Source organism: Nerophis ophidion, linkage group LG06 (genome assembly GCF_033978795.1).
Source record: "Nerophis ophidion isolate RoL-2023_Sa linkage group LG06, RoL_Noph_v1.0, whole genome shotgun sequence".
Classification (NCBI taxonomy): Eukaryota; Metazoa; Chordata; class Actinopteri; order Syngnathiformes; family Syngnathidae; genus Nerophis; species Nerophis ophidion.
In genome coordinates, this window is record NC_084616.1 from 24295417 (window position 1) to 24318668 (window position 23252).

General features: G+C 36.2%; 1 protein-coding gene across 4 annotated transcripts in view; it reads left to right on the forward strand.

The window, feature by feature from the left end:
• The first annotated feature begins 645 nt into the window (after positions 1 to 645).
• Positions 646 to 23252, forward strand: part of renbp (renin binding protein) — a 36301-nt gene continuing 13694 nt past the window's right edge. The window contains exons 1-5 of one of the 4 annotated variants that reach the window (XM_061903131.1): positions 646 to 803; positions 5403 to 5512; positions 5616 to 5691; positions 12557 to 12632; positions 21774 to 21952. In XM_061903131.1, coding sequence (XP_061759115.1) covers positions 5412 to 5512; positions 5616 to 5691; positions 12557 to 12632; positions 21774 to 21952 — 432 coding nt within the window. In that variant the 5' untranslated portion in view covers positions 646 to 803; positions 5403 to 5411. Of the gene's footprint in view, positions 823 to 5402; positions 5513 to 5615; positions 5692 to 12556; positions 12633 to 21773; positions 21953 to 23252 lie in introns of all 4 variants that reach the window. The other 3 variants (XM_061903132.1, XM_061903133.1, XM_061903134.1) reach the window with 3 other exon arrangements.

Below are 23252 nucleotides of genomic sequence, written 5' to 3' on the forward strand. Positions count from 1 at the left end.
ACAAAATGCATTTTTTATAAAAATCTTTGAACGGTTTTTACAGTAATTTTATAAGTATACATTCGATTATTGTTGATATTTAAGTCATTAATCATTTAATTTAATTGTGATTTCAAAAACAATTTAATGAAATCATTAAAGGTCTTCATGAACATGTCAGCGAATCATGAATTTATTGCGTCAGTGGGCGGGTTCGATATGTTGCGGAGTGAAAGTCCGGAAATAATCCGACCTCTTGAATAAATTCCTCTGCATGAACTGATAACATTTTATTTTCCGCGTACTCCGCAATGTCAAAAATACCTACCAGCAACTCCCCGAAAAATATTATGTTTTGAAAGATGTCAGACCAAAGCAATAAATGGACTACATTCCTGTTAGCCCCGCCTACTGACTTTGATGGCCAAGTTTGACGGATGAAATTAATTGCTGAGGCACAGCCATGTTTATGAAATAATTCAACAAATCATCAAATAATTACATCATTTATAAATAAACTTTTAAATTCAATAAATTTTTGACATTTAATAAATGTTAATAGTTAGTTGTAACTAATTATTGCAATGGCACATTAAACATAATATGTTAAAACATGTATTTAATTGTGTCCCATTTCACTCGATTGAAGCGCCTCAGAGTTTTCCACGTTAGTGTCTCGTGACTCTGACGTCACCAGGAGACCTTCCGCCTTCATTTGTCGACCCGGCAGCTTGTTGTGATCACGTGACAGCCGGGACGGGCGCAGGACGGCGACGGTAAGAAGAAGAAGAAGAAGACACTTCTCGACTGTGCACGCCTGACAGGTTAATTTTCGATTAAGTTGTGCGTGTACATTTTGTTGTGTAATCTGTTTGTCTTCATGTGACTTGGTCCTTTTTGTGAACACTGTAAACAAACTCGCTGTGCATTTTTGAAAAAAAAAAAAAAAAAAAAATGCCTAGATTGCGTGCGAAAATCAGATAAAAGCGGATCATGGCAAAACATATCCGCATATTCGATATATCCCTTTTCTGCAGAATGTATAAAATACTAAATGTAAATCTTCCTCCTCCGGACTCTCTCGTGCGCTGTAAACTAACCCCGCCCACTCGGCGTGTCTGCACAGGGCTCCTGTGACTATTGTGATAACCCGTATGTCTCTCAAAAGTGCATATTCTGGCCGTCAGAATAATTTTTCGATTTTGGAAAAAATACAGCCGGGCTGGATTAATATTTTATTATGTTTTGGTCTGTTGTAGCGTGTAGTGCTGCTGCATAAACTGCCCTTTTTTTCCTGCTTTGAAAGACCGGTGTCACGTGACTTCAAACTTGACATCTCATTGGCTGGTTCTGAGACAGAGCTCGAATGCTTTGGTCTTAATTCACCAGAAGTGAATCTTTGAATTTTAAGTTTTTCTGCACTGAATTTTATACATTTAATTTATATACACTACAGTTATTATTTTACACACTGTATTTTATATAAATCTATTTTTAAAAACACAATTTTGTCAGCATTATTTGATGTAAAAATGAAAAAAATATGTTAACAAAATTTAGTGATGAAGTTTCAAGGCACTGGGAAGTACGTGACTGCATGTCAGCCATGGCACCAATTTCGCCCCCTTGCGGTGGATAATTTTAGCAGTCATACCTTTCTTCCACATCATGGGTCACCAACCTTTTTGAAACCTAGAGCTACTTCTTGCGTACTGATTAATGCGAAGGGCTACCAGTTTGATACACACTTAAATAAATCGCCAAAAATAGCCAATTTGCCGGTATAGCTCGGTTGGTAGAGTGGCCGTGCCAGCAACTTGAGGGTTGCAGGTTCGATTCCCGCTTCCGCCATCCTAGTCACTGCCGTTGTGTCCTTGGGCAAGACACTTTACCCACGTGCTCCCAGTGCCACCCACACTGGTTTAAATGTAACTTAGATATTGGGTTTCACTATGTAAAGCGCTTTGAGTCACTAGAGAAAAGCGCTATATAAATATAATTCACAATTCACACAATTTAGATTTAACTCTATGTTATTATTAATGATAAATTATATTTATCTTTGTGGAAACACTGATCATCTTAATGATTTCTCACAATAAATATATATTTTTGATGACATGTTTTAAATAGGTTAAAATCCAATCTGCACTTTGTTAGAATATATAACAAATTAGACCAAGCTATATTTCTAACAAAGACAAATCATTATTTATCCTAGATTTTCCGGAACAAACATTTTAAAAGAAATTCAAAAGACTTTGAAATAAGATCTAAATTTGATTCTATAGATTTTCTAGATTTGCCGGAATAATTTTTTTGAATTTCAATCATAGTAAGTTTGAAGAAATATTTCACAAATATTCTTCGTCAAAAAAACAGAAGCTAAAATTAATAATTAAATTAAAATGTATGTATTATTCTTTACAATAATAAAAAAAAACTTGAACATTGATTTAAATTGTCAGGAAAAAAGAGTAAGGAATTTAAAAGGTAAAAAGGTATGTGTTTAATAATCCTAAAATCCTTTTAAAGGTTGTATTTTTTCTCTAAAATCGTCTTTCTGAAAGTTATAAGAAGCAAAGTTAAAAAATAACTGAATTCATTTAAAGAAGTGAAGACCAAGTCTTTAAAATATTTTCTTGGATTTTCAAATTATATTTGAGTTTTGTCTCTCTTGGAATTAAAAATGTCGAGCAAAGCAAGACCAGCTTGCTAGTAAATACGTAAAATTTTAAAAATAGAGGCAGCTCACTGGTAAGTGCTGCTATTTGAGCTATTTTTAGAACAGGCCAGCAGGCTACTCATCTGGTCCTTACGGGCTACCTGGTGCCCGCGGGCACCGCGATGGTGACCCCTGTTTCACATTGTTTGACAGCATTTCAGTTCGGTTTGAGCATGCGGTACATCACATTCATATAACTTGACACCCTTTTTAAACACACATTTTGCTCACACCTTTTCATTCATACATCCATCCAACCATTTTCTACCGCTTGGCCCCTTGGGGGTGCTGGAGCGTAACCCACCTGCATTCATCATTTTCAAAAACATTTATTTGGATATACGATCGTGGTCAAAAGTTTACATACACTTGCATAAGAACATAATGTCATAGCTGTCTTGAGTTTCCAATAATTTCTACAACTCTTATTTGTTTTGTGATAGAGTGATTGGAGCACAAATTTGTTGGTCATAAAACACATTCATGAAGTTTGGTTCTTTTATGAATTTATTACGGGTGTACTGAAAATGTGACCATACAGCAAAGTTGATATTTGGTTACATGTCCCTTGGCAAGTTTCACTGCAATGAGACGCTTATGGTAGTCATCCACAGAACTTTCCTCCAGAAGGTCTTGTCTTTGTCCATGTGATGTCAGATGAAACACAAATTGAGCTGTTTAGCCACAATACCCAGCAGTATGTTTTTGGAGGAGAAAAGGTAAGGCCTTTAATCCCAGGACCACCAATTCCTACCGTCAAGCAGGGTGGTGGTAGTATTATGCTTTGGGCCATTTTTGCTGCCAATGGAATTGGTGCTTTACAGAGAGTAAATGGGACAATGAAATAGGAGGATTACCTCCAAATTCTTCAGGACAACCTAAAATCATCAGCCCGGAGGTTCGGTCTTGGGCGCAGTTGGGTGTTCCAACAGGAAAATGACCCCAAACACATGTCAAAAGGAATGGTTAAATCAGGCTAGTATTAAGGTTTTAGAATGGCCTTAATAAAGACCTGACTTAAACATATGGACAATGCTGAAAAAACAAGTCCATGTCGGACAACCAACAAATTTAGCTGAACTGCACCAATTTTTTCAAGAGGAGTGGTCAAAAATTAAACTAGAAGCTTCCCTGAAGCTTGTGGATGGCTACCAAAAGCGCCTTATTGGAGTGAAACTTACCAAGGGGCATCTAACCAAATATTAATGTTGTTGTATGTATACTTTTGACCCAGCAGATTTGGTGAAATTTTCAGAAGACCCATAATACATTCATTAAAGAACCAAACATTATGAATGTTTTTTTGTGAAAAAGAAGTATGTGCTCCAATCACTCTATCACAAAAAAATAAGAGTTGTAGAAATTTTTGGAAACTCAAGACAGCCATGAAATGATGTCCTTCACAAGTGTATGTAAACTTTTGACCACGACTTCATATATATTATGTATATATTAAAAAAACAAATAAATAAATATATATATATATATATTTATATATATTTTTTTAAACATATATATATGTGTGTGTGTGTGTGTGTGTGTATATATACTCACACACACACATAAATATATATTATATATATATATATGTGAATATGTATATATGTGTGTGTGTATATTGATAAATGTGTGTGTATATATATATATATATATATATATATGTATATATATATATATATATATATATATATATTTATATATATACGGGTGTGTGTGTATATATATATATTTTATTTGTATATACATCTATACAAATACATATGTGTGTGTGTTTATGTATGTGTGTATATATATATATATAAATATATATTGTGTGTATAAATGTGTATGTATTTTATTGTTTTTTCTTATTTTTTAAAAAAAAGTTCTGTCCTGTTCAGCAACTCGGACACATTATGTTGTTGATGATCTGCTGTAGAGATTTATTTAAAAAAATAAAAGTGTTGGGTACTTCTCCTGTTGCCTTATTGTTATTTGGCTTAATTAAAAGTCAAATATTTTGGAATAATTTTATTTAACAAAACCACTTTTCTATTAAGTAATACAGAAATGTGTTTGAGCTCTTTATCTATTTTATGGAAAGATGTAGTCATGTCATGTTATTATCATTGTATTGATTTTGAATCGAGAATCGTGTTGAATCAAAAATCAAATCTGAATTGAATCGTTACCCCTAATAATTGAATCACAGCCCTCGAAAACATGGTTGACTTGTTTAAGACTTAAAAAGCAGGTGTAGATAAAGGACTGCCCTGCTGTGAGATGTTACATAATTTTCCTGGTGCACAACCTCTACTTACACCAATGACATATAGTACAGACAAGAGTGCTGATGAATAGCAGCAACAATAAGGAATATCGATAAAGTCCTAAAGATATCCATCCCGAATCACGAGTGCTGATGAATAGCAGCAACAATAAAGAATATCGATAAAGTCCTAACGATATCCATCCCGAATCACGATGTAACGACAGTACTGAAATTTCTATGATCGGCCAAATCGGAGTGGCCTTCAGGGCACAAACCGCCTTCAAAACTACGTGACTAAGTACATCAACTGCTGTCTGGTTTTAAGGTAAACATCATGTCACCGTTCCTGCATGTGGGTATGTGCCTCAGGTGCGCTGACCTAGATTGCAGGAAACCTCAGATGAGTTTCTATAATCTAAACTGAATCTACGGGTCACTGTTCTTCAGAAAGGAACCATGGCTGTTCTGAAGCTGGAGGAGTACCGACACAAGATCCGCACAGAGCTGAACAATGTGATGGAATTCTGGCTTAAGCACTCCCATGACCCCGTTTACGGGTACCGCAGACAAGCTTGCTTGCTTTTTCATTGAAGTCCTGGTTGGGCCGTGTATAAACGTCACGTCTTATTCCTCCTGACCCAAGTCTCCTTCTCCTTTCAGCGGCTTCTTTAATTGTATCGGAAAGAACGGAAAGGTGTACGATGAACTGAAGTATGTCTGGCTGCAAGGTAGACAGGTGAGTGTGATGATATGATATTTTTTTATTTTGAAAAATGCTAAAAACTAATTTTGTCTCAGCTTTATATTATAACTGACTAATAATATTAATAATAATTATTATTTTATCAGCTTTTACTCATGAAATACCTTTTTCTTACATTTTTGCTGTTGTTTTTCTCCATGTAAGTATGTAATAATAATAATAATAATAATATAATAATAACAATATGGCTGTGTAACTGCATAACAGAGTGTGTAAAAAATTCTGCCTGCAGGAAAATATTAATGTTCAGTTACACATTTAAGTGTTTTTTATTGCTGTTATCATTTTTCAAATCGATTAATGAATTAATATAATTTAGTTGTTTTTTTTAATAAACTAACTAAACTCTGGTTATATTTAACATGTATTTTATTTTTATTTTGAGAGCCTCTAATATTTTAGATCAGGGGTGTCCAAAGATTTTTATAAAACAAAATGCTAAAAATTTATCATATATATTTAAAGACAAAACATTGTTTTATAGATGACTAAGTATATTATTATTAATTGTGAGTTGTAACATTTCAGCCTTTTATTATTAATTACAGTTTGTACTTTTTTGTCATATTTTCACTTCTTTTTTTTTTCCAATGTAAGAATGGAATAATAATAATATAATGATGAGTGTGTAACTGCATAGTTACACATGTGTTTATTATTGTTTTTGTATTTTTTCTAATTCATTCATAAGTTTACATTATTTCGTATTTTAATTAACTAAGTAAACTTTGGTTATATTTAATATGTATTTTATTTATATTTTGACAACTTCTAATATTTTAGATCTGGGGCGTTCAAACGTTTTCATCCAAAAAAAAAAAAAAAGCTAAAAATTGATAATATATATAAAGACAAAACATTGTGTTATAGATGACTAAGTAGATCATTAACAATTTTTAGTTAGGACATTTCAGCGTTTTCTCATTAAATACCGTTTGTACTTTTTAATAAAAATAATAATAATAGTAATAATAATGGTATGATTGTGTGCATAACCTAGTGTTTCAAATTCTGCCTGTACGAAAATAATAATGTTCAGATTACACATTTAAGAGTGTATATTATCATTGTTGTAATTTAAGTATTATTTTATTAACTAAGTTTATTATGATTAATTGTTTAAAAATTTCAGCTTTCTCATCACATTCCTTTTTTTGCTCTTTTTATTCATTCATAAGGTAATATTTATTTTTTTAGTTAACTAACCAACTTTTGGTTAAATTTAAATTGTATTTTATTTTTATTTTGAGAGATTCTAATATTTTAGATCAGGGGTGTCTAAACTATTTTATATATACATATGTATATATATATATATATATATATATATATATAAATATATATATATATATATATATATTAGAGATGCGCGGATAGGCAATCATAACATCCGCAACCGCATCACCAAAGTCATCATCCACCCGAATTAACATTTTATCAGGACTGTACCCGACCGCCAACCGCCCGATGTGCCGACCGCCCGCTGAAATACATCAGAGGTCGGCCGCCTTTACCACTCACAGAGATATTTAAATCTGTTTCACAGAGTATCGCAAACAATTAGAGCCGCCAACGTTCTCACGACTATCCAATAGCGTTCATCCTGATCACAAGAATATGAGCGTGCCATGAAGCTATTGCCTTAACACCTTCAACAACATGTACGAACCGATTGTTGGTCCAGCAACATGTTGTGTGCAGTTTCCGCAATTTCATGTACAAGATTGAAAGACATACTGGGTGATACAGAGTACACTGATGGTTGTGATATAAACAACTTTAACACTTCCTAATATGCGGCACGCTGTGAAGCCACAAATATACAAGATTGACAAACACATTTCGGGAGAACATCCTCACAGTAACACAACATAAATGCAACACAACAAATACCCAGAATCCTTTGTATTCGTGACACTCCTGAATATATTTTACACCCCCGCGCCCCCAACCCCGCCCACCTTACCGACGCACGGGGGGGGGGGTTTGCTGCTATCGGGGTGTATAAAATAGTCAGGAAGTGTGTGCCTACAATATAGGAACACATTTTATGTGGGCCAATAAAAAGGAAATTTTGACCCATTTTGGGTCTTAAAACTCTGAGTTTTAAAAACCCTGATTTATGGTGATTACAGAGCTCAGATACTTAAGGAGGCAAAACGCTGGAATAAATGGGGCAACACCTGCCAGGAGTAGGTGTTGTAAATAAATGGGGCAACACCTGCCAGGAGTAGGTGTTGTAAATTGTCGTCATCAACAGCGTCAGTGAGTAGAAGAAATGTCGGAAGGATGGGGATGATGAATGTGTTTAGAAAACTATTTTGTAAAAAAAATATATATATACTGTAACAGGAGATGATGTTTCTGCCTGGGTTGTCTTGGAAATAATAATTTTTATGGTTGCTCATGATTTTTTTTTTTTTTCGAAATTAAAAAAGTTACATAACACGAGGAGTTCTGCTGTTGTCGTTTATCTAAAATTATTGCATTTGCATGAACCAGTAAACCAGCTTAAGAACTATTTTTACAGTTTAAATTGTAATATTTGTTCACTGTATTAATGTATTCCTAACAGTCAATTGTTTTCATTTTGTAGCATGTCTCTTGGCTGCACTACTTCCAGCAGGCTACATGTACAGTATGTTGTTGTTGTTTTTGGTCCAATCATATTCCAGCGTCTATGTGATTCCATGCCAATCTTAACAAATTAGATTTCAGATTTGTTCCTTAATGACTGCACAATAATGTAAGTGTTAAAATATTAGTCTTAACGCCATTATTTCCTTGAAGAAAAGTTGAAATGTGAAAAAAACATCAAAAGGGGAAAACAGTCGTTAAAATCCCTCACCTGCTTAATTTTAATTGAAACAACCAAATGTAGTTAAATTAGGTTAACTATGACTTTAACTATGACAGCCGCTAACGTTCTCTCGACTATTAGTGTAGAGTCGCTCGTGAACGATTTGTTCGGACGAACAAATCTTTTGAGTGAATGTACTGAACCGAATCACTTCATGATTCGTTCCTTCCTCAGTTCAGTTGAGCTCCGCCGCGACCATGCCAGTATGAGTGGAACTGGCGCATTCTGTGACTCACTGAACCCTCGACGTCGGCGAACGACGCAGCGAGCTACTCATCATGGGGGCGGGGGGAGGGACTGAGCGAACGATTCGTTCACCGCGGATTAACGACCTGAATCACTCAGTGAACGACAACGCTCTCGCTCTCTAATGCCGCGGGTGATTCTCCTCCCGTCGCGGGGATATATATATATATATATATATATATATATATATATATATATATATATATATATATATATATTTATGTAGGTGTGAGACACATGCAACACAACAAATACCCAGAATCCTTTGTATTCGTGACACTTCCTGAATATATTTTACACCCCCGCGACCCCCAACCCCGCCCACCTTACCGACGAATATATATATATATATATATATATATATATATATATATAAATATATATATATATATATATATATATATATATATATATATATATATATATATATATATATATATATATATACATGTTTCATGCCATTGGCATCCGTTCTCAATTCATTCTCCAAGCTAACGACTAATGTTCATTCAAACCACATGAAAACAAACACACACGCGCCCCGTCCCCATTATCTCAACACATAAAAATTGTTATTGCATATATAAGTGGATATTTCCATTTTTATATTTTTAAATGTAAGCTACATCAATTTTAGTTTTTATGTTGGCATTTCGGGCACTTGGTTTAATATTTGTTTTGTTTTATTTAAGGTAGCCTATTTATTTTCTTTTTGTTTGTACATTTAAGTTGATATCTCGTTGTTATATTTTTAAACGCAGGCTACAGAACATTTAGTTTCTATGTTGGCATTTCTGGCTCTTAATTTATTTGTTTTATTTTGAAGGTATTCATTTTCTTTTTGTTTGCATATTTAAGTTTACATTTTCTTCGCTACAGATCATTTAGTTTTTATTTTGGCACTTCTGGCTCTGAATTTATTTGTTTTATTTTGAAGGTATTTATTTTCTTTTTGTTTGCATATTTAAATTTACATTTTCTTTGCTACAGAACATTTAGTTTTTATGTTGGCATTTGTTAAGGATTTCTTAATTTAATATTTGTTTTTGCATGAGCGATTCACGTCTGTCGCCCTCTGGCCCACATAACTTTAGCTGAGTGATTCAGGCTCGCTTCACGAACCCACTACAAGAACTGACTGGTTGTCGCTGAGGACGTAAATCACGTTCGCGCTGCACTCACTCACTCATTCAGAATCAGGACTCTCGATTCGCGAACCTACTGACACAGAGTACTGACTGTGTCGCGGAGGAGGACGTCACATTGAAGATCTCGTTCAGTCACTGTGCGTGTCGTTCGCGAACTGACACACACCAAGATCTGCCGCTGAGGAAGCTGTTACTGACTGACTCATGATTAGCCGACCTTTACACATAACTGCTGCTACAGAAATGATTCGGTGAACACATTTTTCCAATATATCAATTTAATGAACTGATTCCAGTGATTCAGTGCAGTCAAAAGAACTGATCCCTTCACTATCAAGTGTCCAATAATCCTGATGACAAGAATATGGGCGTGCTGTGCATCTATTTCCTTAGACACCTCCAACAACATGTACAAACTGATTGTTAGTTCAGTAACATGTTGTGCGCAGCTTTCGCAATCACACAAACAAGATTGAAAGGCATACTGGGTGATACAGAGTACACTGATGGTTGTGATATAAACAACTTAAACACTTACTAATATGCGTCACGCTGTGAAGCCACAAATATACAAGATTGACAAACACATTTCGGGAGAACATCCTCACAGTAACACAACATAAACGCAACACAACAAATACCCAGAATCCTTTGTATTTGTGATACGTCCTGAATATATTTTACACCCCCGCGCCCCCAACCCCACCCACCTTACCGACGCACGGGGGGGATTTGCTGCTAGCGGGGTGTATAAAATAGTCAGGAAGTGTCATGAATACAAACGATTCTGAGTATTTGTTGTGTTGCGTTTATGTTGTGTTACTGTGAGGATGTTCTCCCGAAATTTGTTTTTCGTTCTTAATTGGTGTGGCTTAACAGCGTGGCGCATATTACTAAGAGTGTTAAAATTGTTTATATCACAACCATTAATGTACTCTCTGTCACCCAGTATGTCAGGGAATGTCATGAATACAAAGGATTATGGGTATTTGTTGTGTTGCATTTATGTTGTGTTACTGTGAGGATGTTCTCCCGAAATGTGTTTGTCGTTCTTAATTGGTGTGGCTTAACAGCGTGGCACATATTACTAAGAGTGTTAAAATTGTTTATATCACAACCATGAATGTACTCTGTGTCACCCAGTATGTCAGGAATTGTCATGAATACAAATGATTATGGGTATTTGTTGTGTTGCGTTTGTGTAGTGTTACTGTGAGGATGTTCTCCCGAAATGTGTTTGTCATTCTTAATTGGTGTGGCTTCACAGCGTGGCGCATATTACTGAGAGTGTTAAAATTGTTTATATCACAACCATTAGTGTACTCTGTGTCACCCAGTATGCTTTGCAGTCGTGTGCGTGTGGCCGTGGAAGCCACACACAACATGTTGCTGGACTGACAAGCAGATCGTAAATGCTGTAGAAGGCGACAAAGACAATGGATTCATTGCACGCCCTAATACTTATTATCTGTTTGACTACTCACAGTCATTCTAGAGAATAATAGTGTCTCCTATTGTCTTCATCGCTTTATGACACGAGTCTTAAATAGCTCTGTGAAAGGCAAAAGAGACTGATCCCAGAACTATGTACAAAAATAAATAATGTTCAGTTACACATTTAACAGTGTTTGTTGTTGTCGTAATTTTTCAAATTCATTCATAAGTTAGTAATAGTTTACAACATTGTGTTATAGTTGACTAAGTTTACTATGATTAATTGTTTAAACAGTACAGCTTTTTCTTATCACCTTCATTTTTTTGCTCTTTTTATTCATTCACAAGTTAATACTATTTATTTTTTTAATTAACTAAACGTTGGTTATATTTAATGTGCATTTTAGTTTTATTTTGAGGGATTCTAATATTTTAGATCAGGGGGGGTCTAAACATTTTTATAAAACAAATGCTGAAAATAGATAGTATATATTTAAAGACAAAATATTGTGTTTTAGATTACTTCTATTAATATTTTTATTTTGAAAAGGTCAGCTTTTTCTCATTATATTCAAATTTCTTGCTCTTTTTTGTTATATTTGTACAGTTTTTTTTCCCATGTATGAGTATAACAATAATAATAATAATAATAATGATAATAATATGATTGCGTAACTGCATGTGTGTCAAAAATGTTTCAAATTCATTCATAGTTTATATATATATATATATTGTATTTATATATATATAGTATTTTAAATTGTATTTTTTTGAGACCTTGTAATATTTTAGATCCGTGTCTAAACTTTTTTTTATAAAAACAAATGCTGAAAATAGATTGTATATATTTAAAGACGAAACATTGTGTTTTAGGTTACTACGAATATATTATTATTAATTGTTAGTTTGAAAACTTTAGCTTTTTCTCTATATATTCAAATGTTTTGCTGTTACTTCTTACATTTGTACTGTTGTTTTTGATGTTGTTACTTGAAAATGTTTTCCATTTTAGCAAACACATTAGGTATATTTGCACAAAGTATCGGCCTGAAATGAACTCGGTATGGGATTGGAAAGAGAATCAGCGGTATCGCATGTGACTTGTGCGGAGAAAGATGTTGTTTTTTAACGCAATGTGGTTGTCTCCAAGGTGTGGATGTACTGTCGCCTATACAGAACACTGGAGCGTTTCCACAGGCCTGAAATCCTGGAAGCAGCCAAAGCAGGTACGTGCGTTCATGTCTCGCGTCAATCGTCTTCAGGAGATCGAAAACGAGAGTTTTTGTGCCGTCGCTGATTGGTTTCTTTTACATTGTTTGGAAGTACAAACAAACTTTCTTATGTCGCTTCTTTTTGTCTTTTTTTTTGTCACAAGGCGGACTCGCCTGCAAGTGGAAAGGGAGGGGTCGGGATGGGTGGTTTTTACATTGTGCGTAACTCTTGAGTCTTCTTCATTTAAAACTATGTTAAAAGTACAAAGCGACAAAAAAACGGACACACTCTAAAAAGTCTTATAAGTAAACTTACAATGCTTTACATTTTTCAACAGCTTTAAACATATCCATAGACATAAAGTTTTGATGTATTTGGAATGTTTTTGTTGCTTTTTTGGACACATAAATACAAGAGAAAATAAATGTATTATTGGAAAAACACAAATATATAATATTTACACAAATGAGTTGCAAAATTGAATACTTTGGATGAGGCGATTACAGCCTTTAAAAGGTAAGTAATTCAGAAAAAGACAGATTTGTATGCATTCTTTTTTCCAAAAACTCACACTCCTTAATGGACGTGCTCAAAAAAGTGATAAAACTAACCAATCCTTTTTTTTATTTATTTTTTAAATTTTCAACGCTTTAATTTTTTCAACAGCCTCAGACCGATCCATAGATGTGAGGTTTTGAAAAATATGTAGTGTTTTTTTTTTTTTCTCACAGACACACTCACACACACACACACATGTATAAATATACACATGTGTGTATATATATATATATATATATATATATACACAAAATATACAATATTTCTAAAACGGAATTGCAGCCTTTAATAGGTCAATAATTATTTTTGATGCATTATTATTTTTGAAACAATGACAGTTTTTCCCAAAAGCTCACACTATACCTCCTTAGCCAAAGAACAGTGATACAAGTTAGTCATATATCTATTTGTATTCTTTACTTTTAACGCCTTATATTTTTAACAGCTTCAAAACCAAATGTATATATATTAAGTTTTTATATATTCATAATGTATTTTTTATTTTTTATGGTAATTTTGTAATTTACATTACATTTGAGCCTGCTTCGTGACTTAGAGTGTACGCCCTGAGATCGGTAGGTCGTGAGGTCTAACCTCAGCCGAGTCATACTATAAAAATGGGACCTATTACCTCCCTGCTTGGCACTCAGCATCAAGGGTTGGAATTGGGGGTTAAATCACCAAAATAATTCCCGAGTGCGGCCACAGCTGCTTTTCACTGCTCCCCTCACCTCCCAGGCATAAGGGGATGGGTCAAATGCAGAGGTTAATTTCACCACACATTTGTGTGTGCTGCAAGTGCCTCAGTGGTACTTTAACTTTTAACCGGTACTAGTACTTTTTAAGAAAAAAGGTTATAGGTTAAAACACTTATTCTGGTTGCATGAAGATGCCCTTAAAACATATTTTTAACTATTTATATTATTAAAAAAAAATATATATATATTTATATAAAATTATATTTTTAATCATTTATATTATTTATTACTTATTTGAAATTGCAATAATGTTTTGGTTTTTCATAGATTTTTGAAAATGATGAATCGATTTTGAATCTCGAAGAAGAAGAATCGTGATTCCTATGTGAAGCAATTTTTTTTGTGCACGCCAAGTTTAGAGTTTCTGATTACTCGATAAATATAGCGACAAGTATGCTAATTTTCGAACGCTAATGATCCTGATCTTTCTACTTGAGCTAGATCTATTTGTGGAGGTATGTGTGGTGGGCCGCCAGGAATAGATCCATATACCAAACGCTGCTGAACATGGAGCAAACTGATCATGTGACTAAGCAAAATAAGAACATGAGTGTGGTGTGTTGTGCTGGGAATCAGGTTTCTCTTTCGTAACATGCCTCATCATGTTGATGGTTACTGAGTATCTACATGTTTGATTGCTGGAATCTAAAGCAAGCAAGTCCGCACCATGATAAACGGTCACATGGTTGCCACTTTGATTCGGGTCTGTCACCAATATTGATCCAGTTGGTCAGGAGTGCCCAAAACATTTTGACGAGGGGGGCTACACTGGGCTGAAAAAGGTATACATGCACACATACATACAAATGTGTAAATATATACTGTATATATACATCTATATATATCAATATATATATGTCAATATGTCAATATGTCAATATGTCAATATATCAATATATATATATATATATATATATATATATATATATATATATATATATATATATATATATATATATATATATATATATATATACAGTCTATGTGCGTATATGTATATGTATATATATATGTGTGTATATGTATATATATACTTATATTTATACAAATCTATCTATCTATCTATCTATGTATATATATATATATATATATATATATATATTTCCTTTATGAAATCTATTTTTCAAAAGACATTTTTAGGTCATTACTTTTTAAAAATACATATTTAAGTCACGCCATGGAAGCAGAAGAACCTTGTCTAACCGATGACCTACACCAAAGTTGTATTATTATTGTTATACCAAATAATACATTGCCAGAATCGGTTTGAATCGAGACTCGATTATTAATCGTCACCCAGGAATTAGAATCGTATATATATATATATATATATATATATATACGTGTACAAACCCTGTTTCCACATGAGTTGGGAAATTGTGTTGGATGTAAATATAAGCGAATACAATGATTTGCAAATCCTTTTCAACCCATCTTCAATTGAATGCACTACAAAGACAAGATATTTGATGTTCAAACTCATAAACTTTATTTTTTTTGCAAATAATAATTAACTTAGAATTTCATGGCTGCAACACGTGCCAAAATAGTTGGGAAAAGACATGTTCACCACTGTGTTACAAAACCTTTTCTTTTAACAACACTCAATAAACGTTTGGGAACTGAGGCAACTAATGAAGCTTTGAAAGTGGAATTCTTTCCGATGTTTGTTTTATGTAGAACTTCAGTCATTCAACTGTCCAGGGTCTCCGCTGTCGTATTTTACGCTTCATACAGCTCCACACATTTTCGATGGGAGACAGGTCTGAACTGCAGGCGGGCCAGGAAGGTACCCCCACTCTTTTTTACGAAGCCACGCTGTTGTAACACTTGTCTTGCTGAAATAAGCTGGCGCGTCCATGATAACGTTGCTTGGATGACAACATATGTTGCTTCAAAACCTGTATGGACCTTTCAGCATTAATGGTGCCTTCACAGATGTATAAGTTACCAATTCCTTGGGCACTAATTCACCCCCATACCATCACAGATGCTGGCTTTTGAACTTCGCGCCTTTAACAATCCAAATGGTTATTTTCCTCTTTGTTCTGGAGAACACCACGTCCTCTTTTTCCAAATATAATCTGAAATGTGGACTTGTCAGAACACAGAACACTTTTCCACTTTGCATCAGTCCATCTTAGGTAAGCTCAGGCCCAGCCAAGCCGGCGGCGTTTCAGGATATTGTTAATAAATGGGTTTGGCTTTGCATAGTAGAGTTTTAACTTGCTCTTACAGATGTAGCGACCAACTGTAGTTACTGACAGTGGTTTTATGAAGTGTTCCTAAGCCCATGTGATGATATCCTTTACACACTGATGTCGGTTTTTGATGCAATACCACCTGAGGGATCAAAAGTACATAATATCATTGCTTACGTGCAGTGATTTCTCCAGATTCTTGGAACTTTTTGATGATTTTATGGACCGTAGATGGTAAAATCCCTAAATTTCTTGCAATTGCTCGTTGAGAAATATTGTTCTAAAACTGTTCGACAATTTGCTCACAAAGTGGTGACCCTCACCCCATCCTTGTTTGTGAATTACTTAGCATTTCATGGAAGCTGCTTTCATATCCAATCATGGCACCCAACTGTTCCCAATTAGCCTGCACACCTTATCAGTTTGAACATCAAATATGTTGTCTTTGTAGCATATTCGACTCAATATGGGTTGAAAATGATTTGCAAATCATTGTATTCCGTTTATATTTACATATAACCCAATTTCCCAACTCATATGGAAACAGGGTTTGTATATGTATATTGTTGCGTTTGGACCAGAATTTAGAGGGAATTTAAGTTGCTGGTCACCCCCAAGTTCTTTTGATGACACATAAGCTGATTTTAAATGAATCCTAGACAGAATAGGTATTTTGACATTTTATTCCAAAGCTTTGGAGAGACCAATCTATCAACAACCCATTCAAATCGCATCGCCCAAGTTGATCTGCAAACACTCCGGAAGTCCTGTCTTTTTCAATATACCACTAGTCCCTCTCCCCTTCCCCTCCAGAGCGAATCCACATATCTATTCTCCCCCTAAGCCTGGGACTAGAAAAGATAAGAAGGATGTTATGGCTACCCATCACATTCCAAGCTCAAGGTTAACACAAGCGCACAACTTAGCTGTTTTCAAATATGACTAAAAAAGAAAATAAATAACTCTTGAATATGGATATATGTAGATATTTATCTCCGTCAATCCCCCTTCAGATCTTCTACAAAAGATCTCTAACACAATTACAAAACTTCTAAAGCACCTGCCCCACATTAAAGTTTTAGCATGCTCGCACTAAAATAAAAGCATAGTTACATGGGAGATAGATGGAGGGAGTCCACGTCAAAGTCGTCATGGTCAGCGAGGGAAAGTAGCAATTCTCGAAAGTCACCTCTTTGCTTGACCCCCTTCAGAGACATAGCAAACCCAGAAACAGGGTGGGGTTGACCTTCTACAGCTTTAACAATGATGCGGGTGCATAGAGACCTAGCACAAGGGTCAATAAAGCAACCGCATGAGGCTATGATGGCCAAGAAAACTACAATGGAGATCAGGACAGACTTAATTAGGTCAGGCCCCCTGCCAAAGTTGCGTTGGAGTCATTCTTTGAAGGGGTCAGAGACACCGGAAATTTCAGTAAGTTCCTTAGACAGGACTTGAAAGCCCTCTGGACCGAGCCATCGGGGGCGGTGTTGTTAGGAAGGAAGGTACAGCATTGGTCACCAAACATTGCACACACACCTTCTTCCTTGACTAGGATGCGGTCAAGGGATATGCCGTTCTGGATGGCCATGAGGGAGGTCTGGGCAAGTTGTTCAGCAAGTCCCTCAACAGCGTCACGAGTCAGGTTGGTCAGTCTCAACAGATTATAAAAAACATAGTTAATGCGTTCTACATTTTTAGTAGCAGTCACAGGGAAAATAGCACCAATGATAGGAAGGTTCTCGAAACCTGCACAGGATTCACACCACAATTTATGTTGTGAGGGGACCCCCCCTTGGTTGCCCTATTGCATCAAAGTAAACACCATCAGGGTTTCTCATCAAATGGATGAAGCCCCTTACACTCCTCCTAGATAGAACATGACGGCGTCGGCGGGAAGATAAAGAGGCCGCTGAAACAGGAGTTCCAAGGGGTGTTAATTCGGTACCCACTAGGGTGAGTGGGGTCAACAGTCTAACCATAGCACAAAAACTAACGGCTGACGTCGGGATTCTAATGTACAATCTGTGCTCCCCACAATACCAGAATAAGTCAGCCTGTGCCCAAGGGCCTATTTTGGAGACATCTATCAGTGTGGTGCACCAGGAAGGGTCAATGTCAACCAATTTTTTGGGGGACGAAATGGGTCCTGTGGAAAAAACATAGTCACTTTCAGAAACATCTAAGAAAAAGGTCAGCTGATAGTCAAATACAGCAAGAGCAGGTCATGTTTGAGGTCAACGAAGTCTCTTCAGCCTCTGCGGACCACTGGAGGGTGGTATTAGGGTAGGGGATCCCTTAGCGATATCAACCCCACATTTATGTAAATTATTCAATATGGTGAAAGTGACAAAATAGGCTTATATTTATATTGACACAAATGCTACAAAAACACTACCCTTATGGCGGATGCTTTTGCAGTAGCAATTTGACATTCTACCACACCTGGTAGCCACAATAATTCGATAAGTCAAGCTCATGTTGTAGAAAGTTGAATGATGCGGACACGTTTGTTACTGAATACTTTCTATCAGACTTGTTTCTCTGCGACTTTCTGCATGTAATAAGCAACTATAATTATTTGATATTCTTAAAGGTAATGTGTAGTTTTAGCTCAGCTCTTGTGTAGCTGCTAGCCCCTTGTAGCCTACAGCTGGGGTGTCCAAAGTGCAGCCCATAGCTATGTGTTTAACAGACAACTGAAACAATTGAAAATGTAGTATTCGTGTGTCAGTTCAATCATCGGCAGCTACGCCCTGTTTCATCATTGGACCTAAGTCTTTGGTTTTGTAAGCGGGACAGAGAGCAAGGGAACAATGTGGGACAGCATTTGTGTCCATCTTATACCGTGCTAGTTGTTGCAAAGATATGTCAACATGAGCAGCCACACCTTGAGTTCCAACATATATATATATGTATATATAAAGGAGTCAAACGCCTCCTGGTATGAGTCGACTAACTGGTTATCATAACATATGGCGGAGCGGGTGGTGGTACACACGGAAACAGCTCAGTCAGCCAGGGTTTTCACTGATAGAACAGTTGGAGCAGGAGTTGGGGTACTCAGCAGGTGTTAGCCATTTCTTGTGCTTCAGGCTGTGGTATGAGCTCATGCTCATGGAGGAGCCTTGATAGTGGTGTCGCAGCTTGGTGGTTGTACCGTCAGGTAACATCAGGAAGGTCCCTTCTGTGCGATATTGAATGTCAGGGTACAGTTTGTAAAGCAGGTCATTACCAAGCAGGCACGGTGTGTGCAGGTCGACCACAAAGGGGTGCTTCAGTGTTTGTCCAGCAATTTGTACCGGTGTCAAGCCAAATTTGTGCCCAGCCGAAATAAGTGCTCAGGGGGGGCGTGCGCATGCGCGCACCTGCGCAGTCCACAGGTGCACCGGGTAGTTTTTGGGCAGGGCAGCGTCATTGTCAAACCAACGTGTGTGTCGGGAGAGAGAGACCGTCCACTATTTTTAAAATCTTAACTCACCAAAATTAAAACTACTGATATTATTTGTTTCATCCTGCTGTTTCTCTATATTTAATAGCCTAAGACAATATACATCTCAGTAACTTTGGTATGCTACGGTTTTTCTTTTAGCTAACAATATCAGCAAATCCACAGAGGATTTATTTGGCAAGCCGTCCCATACACACTGTATACAATAGGGTGAGCATATATTACGCTCTTAAGGCGCTAAATACAGTATATGCCCCGACACGCTTGGGCACTTATTTCACAGCGAGCACTTATTTCGCTTGACACCGGAAGTGGTTTGGTGACAGGTAACATTATGGTGACCTCAGCGAAGCCTTCGACCTTCAAAAGGGAAGCACACAGTTTATTTGGTACCTCTGCATTCAGAGATGAGTGGGTGGCACCAGTGTCAATCACGAACTGATAACATTGTCCGTTGACACTTATGTCCAGCATGGGGCCTGTCTGTATTTCCTGCTCGGGTTTTTCTGCTGTGGGCGCCCTCTGTCACACCTTCGTGCTCGTCTGGCGGCACAACGGAAACTTTCCTGTTCGGAAATGCTCTGAAATTCTCGAGCCCAGTGACCAGGCTGGTCCCAGAAGAAACAGTTTCCCCCCCAGACTGGCCTTGAAGCACCGTCCAACTTTCTGGTCTCACGTCTGTTGAGGATTCTTTCCTCCCCTTGCTGGAGCTCAAAAGGAAGGTCAACCACAGCTGAATATACTTTAGCTGATTTTTGACCTTTTGGTTCTTTTGATATTTTTGCTTCAGTGATTTGTAAATTAGGAGTTGTTTTCTTGTTACTTTGTCACAGCCTTGTCGTTGTCCTCTTGCCTAGTCCAATTCTGCATATTGCGTTTAAAATCACAGCATTAATAGCTCCATTAAATGTTAATCAATACCCCTATTTCAAAGATTATACGTACTACTTCATCTATATTTAAGTAACTTTTTAAATCAATGTTCGCCGGCTCCGCCTCTTCATATGTATGTATATATGTGTATATACATATACACACACATATATATACATATATACATATACACATATATATATATATATATATATATATATATACATATATATATCTTGATTGGATTATCCAGAGAATAGTGCTCGATACCGTGGTAGAGCGCAATATGTAGGTGTGGGAAAAAATCACAAGACTACTTTATCTCTACAGAACTGTTTCATGAGGGGTTCCCTCAATCATGATGATTGAGGGAACCCCTCATGAAACAGTTCTGTAGAGATGAAGTAGTCTTGTGATTTTTCCCACACCTACATATATATATATATATATATATATATATATATATATATATATATATATATATATATATATATAGATATATAGATATATACAGTATATATATATATATATATATATAGATATATAGATATATACAGTATATATATATATATATATATATATATATATATAGATATATACAGTATATATATATATATATATATATATATATATATATATATATATTTACATATATGAATGTATAATCAATTTAGTTGGATATTAAGAGTTTGTGAAAGTTGGAGTCATACCTTGTTTACTTCCCAGACAGCCTCCTTAAAGTTTTGTAATCAATCAGAAATATCAAGCAGCTAAAATGTGCCAAACACGGATAAGTATGGAGAGTGTTTTGCATTTTTCCCCATCATGCCTTGTAATGGCTGTGTGTAATTTAGATGTTTTTTATGGTGCCTGGACATTTTTATCATGCACAAAGTTCGGTGAGCAGGTTGTTTTTATGTGTGACCATGTTTGTTGACCTTTTGGTTTGTAATTTGACTTTTTATTTCTTTGCACCATGACTAGTGAAGGTTGTTTGCATTGGGTTTTATAAGTTAATACTTCAATTTATTGCGTAATTAAAGTTTATTTACCTTAATTATTTACTTTTTCCACTAGATATCGGCATAATAGCAACATCCAAGTTGTCAGACAACTAAAATGTTTATACTCTCCCTTTGGGTTAAATTCTTTATTAAAGTCATGACTTCTTGCGGGCCGAAGGGCCGCAGTTGGTAAACTTCCGCAGTAAATGATGCAAACCCAAACAGCAGCTAACAGATAATGCTGTGATTAAACATGACTGCAACCTGTAGCTATGGTATGAAATAATGATTATTTCCACTTCCATTTCAGGAGGGACGTTCCTCAGGAAGTTCGCTCGTGTTTCTAGCGGCAGTGGTCAGTGGAAGTGTGCTTTCTGCCTGACACGAGACGGTCAAGCAGTGAAAGTACAAAGGACCATATTCAGCGAGTGTTTCTACGTCATGGCCTTAGACGAACTCAGCCGAGTCACCAGAGACGAGGACATGCGGGTACGAAACGTTGGACATAGGGATGGGTACTGAGTTCTTTCCTTTTATAAGGACCAACCGAATTCTGTCGGTTTCACCGAGTAACGTCAACTCAAACATAAAAGTTATGTTGTAATTTTCCATGCCATCAAAACAAGCATGCTTGATAGAAAGCATTCAAAAGTATGGCTCCACTCCACAAAATGAGCTCACTCTATGCTAATTTACTTTGGATATACCATATACAGTAGAGGAAGTTTGCTCGTGTTTCTAGCGGCACTGGTCAGTGGTAGTGTGCTTTCTGCCTGACACGAGACGGTCAAGCAGTGAAAGTACAAAGGACCATATTCAGCGAGTGTTTCTACGTCATGGCCTTAGACGAACTCAGCCGAATCACCAGAGACAATGACATGCGGGTACGAAGCGTTGCACATAGGGATGGGAACTGAGTTCTTTCCTTTAATAAGGACCAACCGAATTCTGTCGGTTTCACCGAGTAACGTCAACTCAAACAGCAAAGTAATGTTGCAATTTTCCATGCCAACAAAACAAGCATGCTTGATCGAAAGCATTCAAAAGCATGGCTCCACTCCACAAAATGAGCTCGTTCTATGCTAATTTACTTTGGATATACCATATACAGTACATGCTCCTCATTAGCATTAGCGATTTTACATAGTGGTTTCGACACCTCCAAATGTGTTAATAAAGACTACAACAAAGTTGCAAATTACATATAACAGCTGATGTGTATTAAGTACAATACTTACAATACAAACATTTGTAAGTGGCAGAAAAGACTAAGAAAGTTAAGGAATGCTCATCAAACTCTTATTTGGAGCATCCCACAGGTGAACAAGCTAATTGGGAACAGGAGGCTGCCATAATTGGGTATAAAAGCAGCTTCCATGAAATGCTCAGTCAATCACAATTAAGGATGGGGTTAGGGTCACCACTTTGGGAACAAATGCATGAGCAAATTGTCGAATAGTTTAAGAACAACCTTTCTCAACGAGCAGTTGCAAGGAATTTAGGTCTTTGACCATCTATGGTCCGTAATATCAACAGGTTCAGAAAATCTGGAGAAATCACTGCACTGAAGTGGAAAAGCCCGTGACCTTCGATCCCTAAGGCGGTAATGCATCAAAAAACGTGTGTAAAAGGTATCACCACATGGGCTCAGGAACACTTCAGAAAACCACAGTTGGTCCCTACATCTGTAAGTTCATGTTAAAACTCTACTTTGCAAAGCCAAAGCCATTCTTCAATAACACTCAGAAACGCCGCCAGCTTCGCTGGGCCCGAGCTCAGCTAAGATGGA